Source organism: Choloepus didactylus, chromosome 1 (genome assembly GCF_015220235.1).
Source record: "Choloepus didactylus isolate mChoDid1 chromosome 1, mChoDid1.pri, whole genome shotgun sequence".
Taxonomy (NCBI): Eukaryota; Metazoa; Chordata; class Mammalia; order Pilosa; family Megalonychidae; genus Choloepus; species Choloepus didactylus.
Window position 1 is genome coordinate 81,477,163 of NC_051307.1, and position 16,718 is coordinate 81,493,880.

General features: G+C 38.5%; 1 protein-coding gene across 1 annotated transcript in view; it reads left to right on the forward strand.

The window, feature by feature from the left end:
• The first annotated feature begins 4,657 nt into the window (after positions 1 to 4,657).
• The window catches only part of GAP43 (growth associated protein 43), a 102,882-nt gene continuing 90,821 nt past the window's right edge, over positions 4,658 to 16,718 (forward strand). The window contains exon 1 of the mRNA XM_037839523.1: positions 4,658 to 4,807. Coding sequence (XP_037695451.1) covers positions 4,778 to 4,807 — 30 coding nt within the window. The 5' untranslated portion in view covers positions 4,658 to 4,777. The remainder of the gene's footprint in view (positions 4,808 to 16,718) is intronic.

The window sequence follows — 16,718 nt, forward strand, 5'->3', positions numbered from 1 at the left end:
GTGAAGGAATAGGAAGCAAAGAGGAACCTAAATGCTTTATTATTTCAGCCATAGAGAAGTAAGGATTTTGGTTTGGGGGGTTTATTTGTTTTGTTTTTTGTTTTGTTTCTTTGGGGCATGAGGGATTAGTTATCATGTCAGCATACCTCCATGGTATCCCACTTTAGAACTTGGATCTTGTTGATATATAATTTTCTTACCAACTATTGTTATGGTTTTTGAGTTTCAATATTTCCATCTAGGATGTTTGAAAGCAACATATTGAGAAAGCACAGTGCAGAATGTTCTTTTCCACTGGAAAGAAGTTGTGTGATTCCATGAATACTTCTACCTGCTGGTACTTATAAAATCACACATAGGTATATTTGATAATGCAAGTATTTAAATAGTGACAAGCCAATTGAATTTGTAAATGAAATTTTAAAAGGATAAAGACAAATAAACTTTCATAAGCATTCTTTTGGCTACTGTTACCTCTAGTTTAGTTTCCTGGCTTTTCCTTCTCTGAACCTTGTCTTTCTTTAAGTTCCTAAATCCTGAACATTTGTCATAAAGTTTATTCTTTATTCCTTTGATAGCTATAGCAAAAGATAGTTCAGAAAATGTATTCCCTTTGATAGTTCCAACAACCATCCACACAGAGACAACTTCTGAGTCTTCTTTCTTATGATCTGATCCTGTGTTACACTTGAATGTTTTAATGCCTGTATTAAGTGAACAGTTCCAAAACTGATCTAATCACCTTTCTCACAAAATCAGGTCCTTTCTGGAGTTCCTCATATATGGTTTTTGTATTCTCATTCTTTAGGCTGCCCAGGTTCAATCTCCAAGCCTCTCTCAGTTCTCCATTGTTTTTTCTTCCTCTTAGATCATCTTGTGTGAATTAAATGAGACAAACTATGTGATTTCTGGCACAGACTAGGCCCTCAACAAGTGCCAGCTCACCTTTTCTTCTTCCCTTTCTCGCAGTTCTGGGCTATAACATCCTATTCTCTGTTTCTCTTACTGGGCCTCAGTGTATCCTTCTCACCACTATACAGCATTGCCACACTATACAACATCGTCACAGTCATTCTCTAAAATGTTTCACAAATCTTATGTCTAACCTCCTTTACCTTATCTTTGGTACCCCTATAACTGGACTTAAACTACCCTTCCAATCTTCTCTCTATTACCCTTTATAACTTCCATCTTGCAGTGCTCATTTATACATTTTGCTTTTCCTTGTATGGTCCCTTTCCCTTCTCTTAAACGCATCGCTGTCTTCTCTAATTACTCAAATCCTGCTCATGACACGAAAGGCCTCAACTAGTCCACAATAATTTTTCTCCTATTCCGAATTCTTTTAACACACATTTGACATTGAATCATGGTTTGTTTAAACAGCCTTTGTTTCTCAAATATGTGTATATCTCCTTGAGGCAGGATGATTTTTGTAAAATAGAAAATATTGAATAAGTCAATGGAGTCAGAAAATACTGTTAAGGAATACAGGTAAAAAGCTAAGTCCTGGAAGGAGGAGGAAAAAGACCGAAATAATTTCTATGTGAAGTGATCACACTGTCTTCTTCCAAGTGCCATTCATATTCCTAATACGGCAGAACCCCTGGTAAAGCCCAGCAAATTCTGGGTTTATTATGGAAGCAATATCTGTAGTATGAAGCTCAAAGAGATCTGAATGTAGAACTGGGAGCTGGCCACCATTACTCTTTATCTTTTTCTAGAATGATATTGCTGCCTAACCTATAGTTAGGAAGTTACCTCATGGTCTGATGGGTTAATCTGCTAATATAAAATTATATTTAGTTCAGTTATAGGCCTTAGGTCTAGGCATATTCTGGGGTTGGTTGTAAGGGTGTAAGGATTAGTGGACACACTGGGTAATTTCCTGATGGGGATCAGGACAACCTGGTAATTTTACTTCTTTTTATTTTTTGCCTAGATAAGATCAATTCATACCATCCCATAATCTCCCCTGCTTAGAAAAAAAATAGTATTGGAATTGAATCCATATAGTTTGAATTAAATTTGGAACCTTAGGTTCTCTTGTGGGAAATGATTTTTAGAGTACCAATGACCAAATGGAATATGTCCAGAGGAAGGCATTCAAGATGGTGAGGATCCTAAATAACGAGGCAGCTGAGGGTGGTTGAAGGAGCTGTTTTTTTTTTTCAGAAATGTTTGGAGGACTCTCCAGAGTGTGAAGGTGTCAGCTTGTTCTCCATGGCTTTTGAGGTAAGAGCTAAGCATAGCAGGTGGAAAACACAGGAATACTGATTTCATTTCAACACAAGCAACTTCTACCATGTAGTCTAATCTCCTGAGAAACAGAAGTAATGAGATATAGTGGTCCATTTAGTGGCAATGTGGCTTGGTGGTTAGAGGCCTTTGGAGCCCTACCTTTACTTCTTATTATCTGTGGTGACCCAGTCAAGGTTCTTGACTTCTCTTAGCCTTAGTGTCCCCTATAAAATGGGGTTAATAATTGCACCTATATCATTTTGAGTATTAGATGAAATAATGCACATTAACTAACGAGGAAACTGAAGCAAGGAGGGGTGGTTTAAGTCACAGAGTTCATCAATACCTGTATCTGGTTTTGCTCTATGAGTCTCTTTAAACACCAGAAGAGGAAGCAATTTCTTCTCTCTCATCCCCAACCCCTGCCTGGCTCCATTGCTTCCTCCCTCCATCCCCTTCCAGCACCCGGTAGGCTAGGCAGAGTGATCCACAAATGGATATACTAGATATGAATCTGACAGAAGCCACTGTCACCTCTTCCTTTGCCCTCTTCTATCACCTCATCCTCACTTAAATCCATCAAAGACTGTTTGCAAGCCTGACCATCGCACCATTAAGAAAATACTGAACTCAGAATTAATTCTGATAATTATCATAAAATATGAAAACTAAACCACAAATTGAGAGGAGTAAAAGACCAAGTAAGGCTGCATCTGAAGCAGATTATACTCAGGAAGACCTCTGGGAATAATTTATAATCATCACCCCCTGGGCATCTCTCTGAGATGGTCCCTTCTGAAGTCAGTATACCTTGAATTTTGTTAAAATATGCTAAGCACCTGTTAAGGTTGGTGATAATGATACTATGTATGGAAATGAGCTGTATGGTGGACCCCTATTAACTGAGCTTGTGTCTGAGAGGAATAGAAAGTATATGAGCTCTTTAATTGGGAATGCTTGTCATGAGTAATGAACAAGGAATAATTAGGAAAGTTCTTTGAGATACTCACTTGAAAATTTCACCAAACTTTCAAAAGAACAGTCTGGGGTAAAGCTACTATGAATTGAGAGTAGCTACATTGTGCTTTGCATACATTATATTATTTGGTCCTTACAATATGTTGACAAGTCGGTATTATCCCATATTACTAATTAGAAAACTAGATTCAGAGAGATTCAGTAACATTCTCAAGACTACACAGTACTATATATCTAAAAATAGTTTTGTATAAACTTAATAGTGTCACTTTAAAATTCCATTTCCCTCTACCCAAATTATGATAAAAGTATTGAAGAAATGAGCTTTGTAATGTCTCTTTTCTTCATGTCTCTTTTCTTCTCATTATTATAGATAAATTTACTTTTATTCTTCCTGCCCAAACTGTAAAATATCATTTTGATTACCATCAATATTACACAGACCTATTGTTGAGATGTGCTCAGTTTTTTCAGTAAAATTAGAAGAAACCATGATTTTCAAACAGGTATATGTGATTTTTAGATATGCCTGCTAATTCCTAAATATTAGATATTGCTTCACTACTCAAGTACTTGGAGTGTTTAAAATGCTATATAGTCACGTGTATTTCTCCAAGATATTTGAGAATATATGAGATATGTTTGTACATATCAAGCTTACATATGCATATTTATTTTAGGTTATACAAATATGAGGACATACAGTATATAATGTTTATATATTATTTCCTTTTTTGAGGGAAAACCCCCACAATAATTAAATGAGCATAAAATCTATATGGCAGACATAACCTATATTGTATACTACATAGCTCTGACTACATCTCCTACTTGGGAATACCTGTTTTTTGCTTTTATGATACTGGGGAAAATGGAGAAGAGTTACTAAAGAAATAAAGCATTCCACAAGCCCCTGTTCCCTGAAACACACTCTACCCAATCCCCGGAATCGGTTGGAATATCCTTTTCTCTGCCCCTACCCCACTACCCTCTCAATGCAGTAGGAAAGTCGGTGGGTAATTGGGTCCAGATTGGAGATGTTTAAATATTCATGAGACTGGCAGGGAACTGGGAGGGGGTGAGTGTCTAGAATGGGGGTGGGGGCTGGGGAAGTGATTAGTCATTGAGAGCTACTGAACAATTCTGAGCAAGAAACCGAGAGAGAGGGAAGAAAAGGACAGATAGACTGGAGTTGGAAGAGAAAAGGGGGAAGAGAGAAGGGGAGTGAGAGAAGAGGAGAGAGGAGTGAGTGAGAGAAGAGAGAGAGAGAGAGAGAGAGAGAGAGAATGTGCGATGAGCAATAGCTGTGGACCTTACAGTTGCTGCTAACTGTCCTGGTGTGTGTGTGTGAGGGAGGAAGGGAGGGGGAGAGAGAGAGAGAGAGAGAGACAGAGAGAGAGAGAGAGAGAGAGAGAGAGAGAGAGAGAGGGAGAGAGAGAGCGCTAGCGCGAGAAAGCGAGTGAGCAAGCGAGCAGAAAAGAGGTGGAGAGGGGGGGCAATAAGAAAGAGAGAGGAGGAAAGGAGAGAAGGCAGGAAGAAGGCAAGGGACGATACGACCATGCTGTGCTGTATGAGACGAACCAAACAGGTAGAGCTAAAGATTTTTACTTCTTACTGTTGTGAAATTACCAGAGCACATTATTTCCCTGTAAAGGTAGAAAAAGAATTTAACTCCTTCTGCTCTGGCCATGGTGCTCTCGTTTCTTTAACATATGGTAACTGATGGTTTCATTCCAGCTTTTATTCTTTTCTGTCTTTCATGCTCTGTTTTCCGAATGCTGCTGCTACTTAGGATGAGGGTAGAAAAAGATATGCTTTTTTGGCTAGAAATAAGATTGTTTGTTGTTTTAGGGCTTTTGGAAAACGCTCAGCGTTTTTGGTTTCTGGTTTTGAGGGTGTGGATGGATGTAGAAAGGGGTGCGGGGGAGAAGATCTGGGCTCTACCTCCAAGATGGGGATGCAATCCTTTATATTACGTACAAAAAGCGGGGTTGAAGGAATAGCATTCAGGACTAAGTACTGCCTTTCTGTCGTACGATTTTCTCGCATGTGCTGCTGGAGAAGCCTTATTTCGTACATGCACGAGGTTTGAATGGGTGCAGGCATTTAGGGAAAAACGTGAAGGTTTTTATTTATTTTTATCAATGAATGAATGAAACTGTGATTTGGGAGAATTTCTTAAGAGAACCTAAAGACAGCTGGGGCCGGGAGAAAATTTGGCCACGTACTGGGGGAAAAATCTTCCCAAGATCTGTAGCCGATTGTGCACCAGCTGGTCGGAGGAGAGGCTGGACCACGCCCCTAGGAGCTTTGAGCTCCGATGGGATGGGAAAGAAGAGCCGACTGTTACCTGTTGGAACCAGGTCTTTACTGTTTCCCTTCGACCTGGCGTCCCTCGCATCTTTCCTGGAATTGTCAGTGTCCAGAGACGTACTAAAATTCTGGATTATACTCATGGTGACTCATTTTCATCAAGAAGAGGGACACAAGCAGCATTAGCAAGAACCTGAGCCCTCCCTACTTTTCCTTCCCCCACTATCCAGGTTCTTCTCCCATTTCAAATTGCTCACTTATTTCTTGAAAGACATTTTAGAAACTTGATTGGGATAAGGGTGGGAAGGAATGACGAGTACGGTTTTCCGCAGCAACCAACAGTGCCGTGACTTTCTCCAAATGAAGCGTTCAAACATTTGTTGGAACACGTTTGAGTGATCTGGGAGAAGGTTAAGGAGAAAAATGGGTGTGGGGTGTGTGTGTGTGTGTGTGTGTGTGTGTGTGTGTGTGTGTGTGTGTGTGTCAGTGTGCGTGCGCGCGCGCACGCGTTGGTGGGGGGGGCAGTCTTGGTCAAAGAAGCCCTTTGCAGATTGATTGCTTTAGGGGTGGGGTGCAAAAGATCGGATTTGGGCAGGTATTGGATATCGGGCAATTTGTAATACACTCGCTGAATCCAAAGGGGGTGGAGGGGAGGAAGGAAGAAACAGTTAGCTTGCCTTGCACATTTAGCCAGCGCCCTGGAAGGAGGGGTGAGGATGGAGGATGGAGGAGAAGGAAGAGGAAGGGAAAGGAAGACAGAAGCAGAATGTCAGAGCAGTGGTTGGAGAGGAGAGGCATGACAAAAATAAGTAAATAAATTAAAAAAAAAAAAAGTTGCAGACAAACCAGATTTTGTGTGTGGTTTGTGTGTGGGTGTTTGGGGGAGAGCCAGCAGTGGAGTGCTTATTTGCAGCACTTCCCCAAACTGCTATGGTTCCTGACATTGATGCTTCCATTGGCTCATTTTCAAACCAGGACATTTCCTCTCCTTTGCATCCTTCATTTTAATATATACATACAAAAGATACAGGTGGCTGAGTTAAGCGAACTGTCAAAGAAATAAATGCTCTGAGATTACCTTGCTGGTGAGCTGGGGAAATAAAATTTAGTAAGGCGGCATCCTAAAGAAGTCAGTTCTATTCATTCAAATAATTTTTAAAAAGCTTTAATTTTGGAAAGAAATATTCCAGTTTACAACTTTTTCCCACCTTACTTATATACATGCAAGTATACCATATACCCTTTGACAAAGGAAACCAAGCAGGATTTTTTGAAAAGGAATTCCCTTCCCAAAATGAGGACAGCTGCCTTCACTCGGGCTCTATCTCACCGACAGTCCCAAGTGTTCACTCTAATGTGCAAAAGGATGAAGCTGAAATCGTGGGTTTAGGGAGTCATATGAATTCACATGTAAATGTGTATAGCATCTCCATACTTCATGTGCATAGAATCATGCATGTACTCCGTATGGTTTCCGCATGCCTCCATGTGCTTTAGCGTAATTCATATTCAACAGAGAAAACAGGAGGATTAGAAATCGTCCTATTTTACCCATGCATTTTATAAATGTATACTTATGTGTGAAATGGTCATGCCTTCTATATACTATTGTGAATCATACACATAAGTCAGTATAGAAGATACTATTAAATTAGACAGAAGGAAATGGTGTATTTAGGGCGTGGGCTCCATGCTGCACTGACTGGCATTTATATAGCATGAGTACTTAAGTCTCACACAGGTTTCCTGCTTGTGAGTAAAATAATCCTACATTATTTGTGTCATTATCTCATGGTGTCTATCCTTCTGACATCTATTCATCACCCTAGTCCTCAACAGGGAATAAAACAAGGGTAAAAACCTGCAAAGGTCTGAACTCTACCACACCCATGAAATCCAGCAGGAATGTGGGAGGGGGGTTGAGGGCCTGCACTTCCTTCCTCTTCCACTTGAGCAGCATAAAGAAGCAACCTTGGATTTCTAAGTTGTAATATATTACCAGTGAGTGAGAAGAAAGCATAAATGATCTATATTAGCCATTAGTTACCACTATAGATTATTATAGCAGGAAGAAAAAGATGGAAGTAGGGTGGAGATGAGAAGATGGTAAAGTAGTGGGCAAAAGAGGTATAAAATAGAAGAATCTAATGAGATTTTATGGGTTTATGATTTTCCAGTATCTTGGAGCTTACTTTAAATAGCTTAATTACCAAGCATATTGTGGATGATGAAAAACTTGCATGGTGTGATCTGTGTCCACAAAACAAGAAAACTGTGAAGTGTGTTTCCTTTGTTTAAAAATAATGACTTGTTTGTAACTGAAGTGCAAAGAATACTATGCTAGTGAGTAGCCTTCTCTCCCCCAACATCTGCTTTCTCCCCAGACAACGAATAATCCTCATTTTTGAGAACGTGATCCGTGATTTAGAATTCCAACCTCGCTGTGTCTCTCCTTTGCAGTGTTGGAAGGTGTGGAAAGAAGCCACCTTGCTGCTTGGTGCAGGCGATTCCTCCCAATGATAAATTGGCTTCCTCCTAAAGCTCCCTGAGCCACACCCAGCATCACCCAGAGACTAAGTGAATTAATTAGATGAAGGCAATTCTACTTAATAAAATTGTAACTGCTCATTTTTTTAATGGTGATTTCCACCACACATTTCCAGATTTAAACAGAAGAAATTATTTAAAGGAGATTTTTGTTTTTTGCCAGATTATCTAGACTTGCAGAGAACTTTAGAAAATTCATGGAGAATCTAGAAACGTTTTCATTTCTGGTTGATAATTCCTTCTACCCCCTGCCGGGGAGCATACACAATGAGATCTGTTCTTTAGTGATGACACTGCCTGGGTACCTCTGCTTTTTTCTTTTTTCTTTTTTCTTTACTCCCTCACCCATGCTGAAGCAGCCTGGAATAAGAAAATGCAGGGTTAATTTTCTTTCTTGCTGAGCAGGCAAAACTACAGAAACCTTCTTTCATGTTTCATTCTAAAGGGCAGTGCTCCTGTTCACTGGGATGGTGAGTGGCTTAGGGTTTCCTTTGCCTGTTTCATAGTGAAATTTTCAGTGTTATCCCTGGGGCTGAATTAATCCACATCCTTTCAAGTTTTACCTGGCCCAAAAGGAAGGGGGACAGTGTGCTTTCAGTCAATTGCAGAAGATATGTATTAACCAAATGTTCCCCTTGTTCATCCTCATAAAGTAGGACAAGATGAAAACCTTCCTCTAATATAGTTAAAAAGATGCATATAACCAGGTCATCTCAAGAGAAGCTACTGCATTTAACTATCCGCTACCCTATTAGTTGTGATAGAGGCATTCAGGGAACCAAGCTGTGTCTCTTGTCAACCAAAGAGTTGACATGAATTCTCCCTTTTGAATTTCTGAAGTGTGGACATGTTGCCTCTGCACCATTGTAACTGAATGTTCATAACACTGTCTGAGGTTTGGAGAAGAGCACTGTACTGAGAGTCCTTGGTTAATACCAGTTACTGATTCTGTGATCTTGAATGAATCATATAATCTTGGCAGTTTCCTTCAGTAGGATAGGGGTTTAAAAACTAAAACAAAAACAAAACAAAACAACTCTTCTTGCCTTAAATAGTTGTAACGATTAAATATAATTGATGCAGAGACAAAGATCAATACAAGCAGAAGAACTTTCTTTTCAAGTTTCGCAATGTGAGGCTTGACTTAGAATTGCCAGCTTTTTCAGAGCGGTCCAGTGCCTATACTGTCTGCCTTTTTTTCTTTTGTAGGCTATAACTGATTCCTTCACTTGTGCTCTTGCTCCTTCTTGTTTGTTCTCCAGAATCTCATTCCATCATTCCCTACTTGAGAATTCATCCTTTTGTGTTGTCTTAACTCCTTTCCCCATAGCCAATGCATATGTTCTTGTCTCTTCTATCTTAAAGGACCCTCCCTTGACTCCATGTTCCCATCTCTATATGGCTTGTCTTGCCTTCCCTATAGAATGAAGTCCTTAAATGTACTCTTCACACTCACTTTCTCCTTTTCATCACTTCTCATTCACTTTTCCATCTACTTTAATAAAGCATCTGTTCACATAATTACACTGAAGCATGTTATGAAAAGTCACCACATTCAGTAACCCTTTAATCTACATCTTATTTGATATCTCTTTGACACTTTGCATTTTTGTCCATCCCTCTTCATGAAACTCTCTCCTCACTTGACTCCCATGATAGTTTTCCTCAATCTCCTTCTTAGACAGATCCCTCACAGTGTTTTTTGTTGTCTTCTTTGACTTTCTCCCACCCAAAATAGCAATGATCTCCTGGGTCATGATTTTGATTCATTTCTCTTCTCACTCTGCATACAAATCCATTTCTAGAGCTTCAATAACATGTGTGATTGCCAAATCTGTAGACCAGACATTGCTCCACAGCTCCTGACTCGTAGATACCTCTGTCTAGGTCTTTCAGAAATACCCAAGTTCATTATGTACAAAAGTCAAACTCAGTGTCTCTGTTTTCCACCACACTTCATCTTCCTCCAAATTCCTTACCCCTATTGCTGTGTCACTATTCATACAGGCTTCTATGCTCTAGGATCTGGGGCTAATTCTGAACTTAGTCCTTTCTTTAAACCCCCACAACCAGTAAATAAACCCTTTGATAATTGTTAAAAATATTTGAATCCATCATCTGCTTTCAAACCCACCACAAAAAACAGAGTTCAGACTCTCATCTGGATAGAGGTAATAGCCTCCTATATGGACTTTCCACCTCTACTCGTTCTCCCCCAATTATCCTTGCATATAACACCAGAGTTATCTGTACCTAATGAGTTTCCTCATTTAAATCCTCCCACGATTTCCCTATTAACTATAAGATAAAATTCAAACTCCTTAGCATGGATTACATGGTCTAGTCTTGGCCTACCTTTTTAGTGCCATCCTATAATATCCCCTCCCTCTCACCTTATGACACCATGCCAGTTATTTCACACCTTTGCTCAACCTGTACTCTCTGTCCACAGTACAATTCCTACTCATCCTGGAAAATTTCCATTTCCCTGCAAGAGTTAGCTCTTTAAAATCTTTCTTGACCTTCCTAATGTAAATTGTCTTCCACCTTTTTTGGGACTATGCTATAAATTTTGCTGTCTCTATTATGCCACTTTATAGCATATTTGTTCACATACTGGTGTCCACTCTGATCTGCTTAAGGGAAAAGATGAAAGGTTAATTCATTTTGTATTTCTGGCATTGAGTGCAATGCTTGGTACAAAAAAATAACTGGCTTTTACTACAGATAATCTGTTAGCTAAATGAATATGGAAACAGGTTTACAGTCCTTCCACAAGTTCTGGCATATCCAAATGGATGGAATCAATGGTAGATTTTAAAAAAATCTATTGGCACCTGTCTTAGTTCTCCAAAGCTGCTATGGCAAATACCACAAAATAGGTTGGCTTAAACAATGAGGATTTATTTTCTCATGGATTCAGAAGCTGGAAGGCTTTCTTCCTCCTACCGGGATCAGTAGCTGGCCCGCAGTCCTTGGGATTTCTTGGCTTTTCTGCCACATGGCAATGTCCTCTCCTTTCTCCTCTGGGTTCCATTGATTTCCAGCTCCTCCCCATGTCTTTCTCTTACTATTTCTGAATTTCTTCTCCTTAGAAAGAACTTCAGAGAATCCAGATTAAGCCCCAACCTCATTCAATTGAGCCACAGCTTAACTAAAAATAACATCTTCAACACATCCTATTCACAATGGGTTCTCACCCATAGAAATGCAGATTAAGACTAAGAACATGTCTAAATTTGGGGTACATAATGCAGGCCATCACAGAATTCAATTGTGAAATGGAGCTGATCACCATTGATTCTTGTTATTGATCTACAGGCATGGCAACTATAAGTTTCTAATGAAAGCAGGTACAATATGACCCCATCTATAGACTGTATGTCTCCAAATTACCATAGCTGTATCTATTTGGAAATCTCCCTTGGATGTCATCTTCCCCCACCAACCAGCATGGTAGGCTCACCCTCTGAGGTTGCCAGAGTCCCAGTTTAGGAACATGGTTACCACAGTCTTGAATCTTCACATGCCTTTCCTTCTGGGCCCCAGATGCTTGGATTTGTTGCTTTGTTTCACAATTATTTTTAATAGACCCTGACTCAGTCTCTTGCTACTCTTAGTTGACTTATTTCATTGATCACACAAACTTCAAAAGCTGCATGAAGTGTGATCAGAGATGGTGTTGGATTTCCTTCCTTCCCTTTAAAGAACCACATAATAATAATCAACAAAGAGAAAACTTAAGTGGAAGAAAAGTGAGGATGAATGGTTAAGTAGTCCCTCAAACACCTGCTAAATGAATGAGAATCAGATCAATTGTGTTTTTCTTAGGTTTGATTACTGAAGGGATTTGGACTCTAAAGTAGGGATATTGTGCCCAATATGGAGCAAATTTCAACCACAGCTTTCCATGGAAATACCCTATCCCAGACTATAAGTAATATATTTTCTCTGATTGAATTGCCATGGCCTTGAGAATAGTAAGGCAAAATGATTTATAGGTGCAATTGCTGCCCCCACAACAGCTGAAATTGGGTAGTGTTTTTCAATCTCCACACTTTTATTCTATACCTTGCTCAGTGTTCCCAATCTCTTTCACATTGTTTTCTTAGCCTATTTTCTTCCCCTCTGGTGCAAGTGGAGTTTCTTGTATTAGGTAATACCAGTCTATGATAGTGTTTAATGGGTGAGGCTATGGGAGAAAATAATTTAGAGAAAGTATGTCCCTTCCAAGTTTCCAAATAGGTATTTTAGATAAAACAGGTATTTTAAGCTATGTCTAGCACACAGTACATCCTCAATAAATATTTGTTGAGAGAATAAAACATACCCTCAGCCATTAGAGGAGATGTTTTGGGGATAGAAGACCATTCCAGAACTGGCTTCTTGTAAAGGCACACTTAACACTATTGGTCCCTTTCACAAGGTGTTTGTGGTCCAAGTCACAGTCCCTTCTCAGGTCTGCTTAGCTCAGAGTGGTACACTTGTGGTCAGTTATGGAGGTATGACTCCCCAGATTTCCCATCCTTAGCTATTTACAAACCTCACTTTCTTAGATGTTGTTTGTTTTAATGTCCTGTTTCATGTCTTTGTAGTGGAATAAACTCTTACCCTGGGTTCTAGATCTGGCTCTGCCAGTTGCTTGTCACATGGCCTTGGGTAAGTAACTCAATCTTTCTAAGCCTCAGTTTATTCATCTGTGTAGTGGGCACATGAAAAGGACCCTCCAAATACTGCCTTGTCTTTTTTTTTTTTTTTAACTAAGTGGTATGGATCTCAAATAGTGATCAAAATGGAATCATATTGTAAATAATAATATGCTTTATATTTTTAAGGTATCATTAATCATAGAATTCCACATATTGAGACCTGAAATATTGAAGGCTTTATGCAAAAAACAAATACCCATGCTGTCTGTATGGAATATATACATCCTCTGTTCTTTCCCCTCCTTTCTTGTTCTGTACAGCGTGATTATTAACCATTGTAATGGATGGGAGCATAGCGTATCATCATTTCCTTTGAAAGCTTCAGTATCGGAATTTAGATAAGCAAATATTCAAATTTTCATAAGATCTTGAAATATCAGTTCAAAATGCTATCAGAAATAACCAGTGTTATTTCTTTCTTTCTGTCTTTCTAGACTTTTCTTAATATTTAGATTTCCTCTGTTTTCCATTTCCTAAGTCTGCTGCTTCCTCCCCCATCCCCACACCCACCCCACCTCCAAGCTGTGTTCTGGGCACTAAAATTACCAGGCATGCTGTGCTCACATCCATCATATGACAGCCCAGTCAGGCAGAAGGGTGGAGAGGGAAGTTTGGGACTGGTTGTGAGACTGAAATAGGGGATGCAGCCTGGTTGGGGAAAGCACACCCTTCAGAGATTGTCACCTGAGCACCATATCCAAAACAACTTCAGGATTTCTCAGTGGATGAGGAATACACCTTGATCAGAAGAGGTGATATACAGTCTTGAACCTTTTCCAACTCAACTCAAAATGCCATGAATAATTTTCTAAGCACTCAGGATCTCCAAAAGGAAAATGTCAGTTCTCTTGTGTACTTGGTTATGATTGGGATAAGTTACCAATTTAATAAACACAATATACCATATTCTGATACAAGCACTGGAATTCTACAATTCTGAATTCTTTTTTAAAAGCAGTTTTATTGAGATATGTTCACATACTATATAATCCATCCAAAGTGTACAATTGATGGCTTTTAACATAATCACAGAGGTGTGCATTCATCAGCACAATCAATATTAGAACATTTTTGTTACTCCAAGAAGAAAAACCCCATACCCCTTATTGGTCACTTTAATCCCTCTATCCTTTCCCAGCCCTACGTAACCACTAATCTAATTTTGTCTCTAAATTAATTTATATTTACATTCTATACAAATTGAATCATGCAATATGTAGTACTTTACATCTGGTTTCTTTCATTTAGCATAATGTTTTTTTAATGTTTTTTTCATTAGAGAGGTTGTAGCTTTACAGAAAAGTCATGTAAAAAATACGATGTTCCTATATATCCTCCTATTGTTGAGACTTTGCATTATTGTGGTACCTTTGTTACAATTGATGAAAGAATATTAAAATATTACTGTTAACTACAATCCATAATTTATATTAGGTGTGTTTTTCCCATATACTACCCTATTATTAACACCTTGTATTAGTGTTGTACATTTGTTTTAATTCATGAAAGAATGTTCTTATACTTGTACTATTAACCACAGTCCATCATCCACAGCAGAGTTCACTGTGTTATACAGTCCCGTGTTTTATCTTCTAATTTTCCTTCCAGTAACATATATGACCCAAAACTTCACTTTTCAATCACATTCAAAACATAATTCAGTGCTGTTAATTACACTCGTAATAATGTGCTACTGCCACCACCATCCATTTCCAAACATTTACAATCAACCTAACTAGAAATTCTGCACAAATTAAGCATCAGCTCACCTTTTTCTACCCTGATTCTATCCCTTGGTAACCTATATTCCAGATTCCAACTCTATGAATATGCTTATTATAATTAGTTCATATCAGAGAGATCATAAAATATTTGTCCTTTTGTATCCGGCTTATTTCACTCAACATAATGCTCTCAAGGTTCATCCATGTTGTTGCATGCATCAGGACTTCATTCCTTCTTACAGCTGAATAGTATTCCATCATATGTGTCTATCACATTTTGTATATCCATTCACTGGTTGATGGACACTTGGTTTGCTTCCAACTTTTGGCAATTGTGAATAATGCCACTATGAACATTGGTGTGCAAATTTCTGTTTGAGTCCCTGCTTTCCGTACTTCAGGGTATATACCTAGAAGCTAGATTGCCAGATCATACGGCAATTCTATACCTAGCTTCCTGAGGAAACTCCAGACTGTCTTCCACAGTGGCTGCACCATTTTATATCCCTACCAGCAGTGATTGAGTGTTCCTATTACTCCACAACCTCTCCAACACTTGTAGTTTTCTGCTTTTTAAAAGTGTCCATACTAGTAGGTGTGCAATGATATCTCATGTGGTTTTGATTTACATTTCCCTAATAGCTAGTGATGTTGAGCATATTTTCATATGCTTTTTAGCCATTTGTATTTCCTCTCTGGAAAAATGTCTATTCAAGTCTTTTGCCCATTTTTTTCATTGGATTGTTTATCTTCTTATTATTGAGTTGTAGGATTTCTTTATTTATTCTGGATATTAAACTCTTATTGGATATGTGGTTTCCCAATATTTTCTCCAATTGAATAGGTTGCCTTTTCACTTTCTTGACTAAGTCCTCTGAAGCACAGAAGTTTTTAACTTTGAGGAGGTCCCATTTATCTATTCTTTTCTTTCTTTGCTTGTTCTTTAAGTATAAAGTCTAAGTATCCACTGCCTACTGCAAGATCTTGAAGCTGCTCCCCTACCTTTTTGTTTTCTAGGAGTTTTATGGTCCTATTCTTATATTTAGTTCTTCGATCCATTTTAAAGTTATTATTTGTACAAGGTGTGTGATAGGTGTACTCTGTCATTCATTTGCATATGGATATCAAGTTCTCCCAGCACCCTTTGTTTAAGAAACTATTCTGTACCAGTTGAGTGAACTTGGCAGTTTTGTCAAATATCAATTGACCATAGAAATGATGGTCTATTTCTAAACTCTCAATTCGATTCCATTGGTCAACATATCTATCTTTATGCCTGTACCATGCTGTGTTCACCACTGTAGCTTTGCAATATGCTTTAAAATCAGGAAATGTGAGTCCCCCAACTTCATTCTTCTTTTTCAAGGTGTTTTTGGCTATTCAGGGCATTTACCCTTCCAAATAAATTTGATAATTGGCCTTTTCATTTCCGCAAAGTAGGCTGTTGGAATTTGACTGGGATTGCATTGAATCTGTAAATCAATTTGGGTAGAATTGACATCTTGATAATTAGTCCTCCAATCCATGAACACAGAATGCCCTTTCATTTATTTAGGTGTTTTTTCATTTCTTTTAGCAAAGTTTTGTAGTTTTCTGTGTACAAGTCCTTTACATTCTTGATTAAATTTATTCCTAGATATTTGATTCATTTAGTTGCTTGGAATTTTTTTTCTTGATTTCCTCCTCAGATTGTTCATTACTAGTGTATAGAAACACTACTGATTTTTGCATGTTGATCTTGTGTCCCACCACTGCTGAACTCATTTAATAGCTCTAGTAGCTTTGTCGTAGATTTTTTGGGACTTTCTATATATAGTATCAGGTCATATGCAAACAGTGAAAATTTTACTTCTTCCCTTAGAATTTTGATGCCTTTTATTTCTTTCTCTTGCCTAACTGCTCTAGCTAGAACTGCTGATACAGTGTTGGATAACAGTGGTGGTAGTGGACATGCTTGTCGTTTTTCCAGATCTTAGAAGGAAAGCTTTCAGTATTTCACCATTGAGTACAATGTTATCTGTGGGTTTTTCATATACTCCCTTTATCATGTTGAGGAAGTTTCCTCCTATTCCAATCTTTCTAAGTGTTTTTATCAAGAAAAAATCCTAAATTTTGTCAAATGTCTTTCCTGTGCCAATGGAGATGACTTGGGGTTTTCCCTCTTAGATTTGTTATGTGGTGTATTACATTAATTGATTTTCTTGTG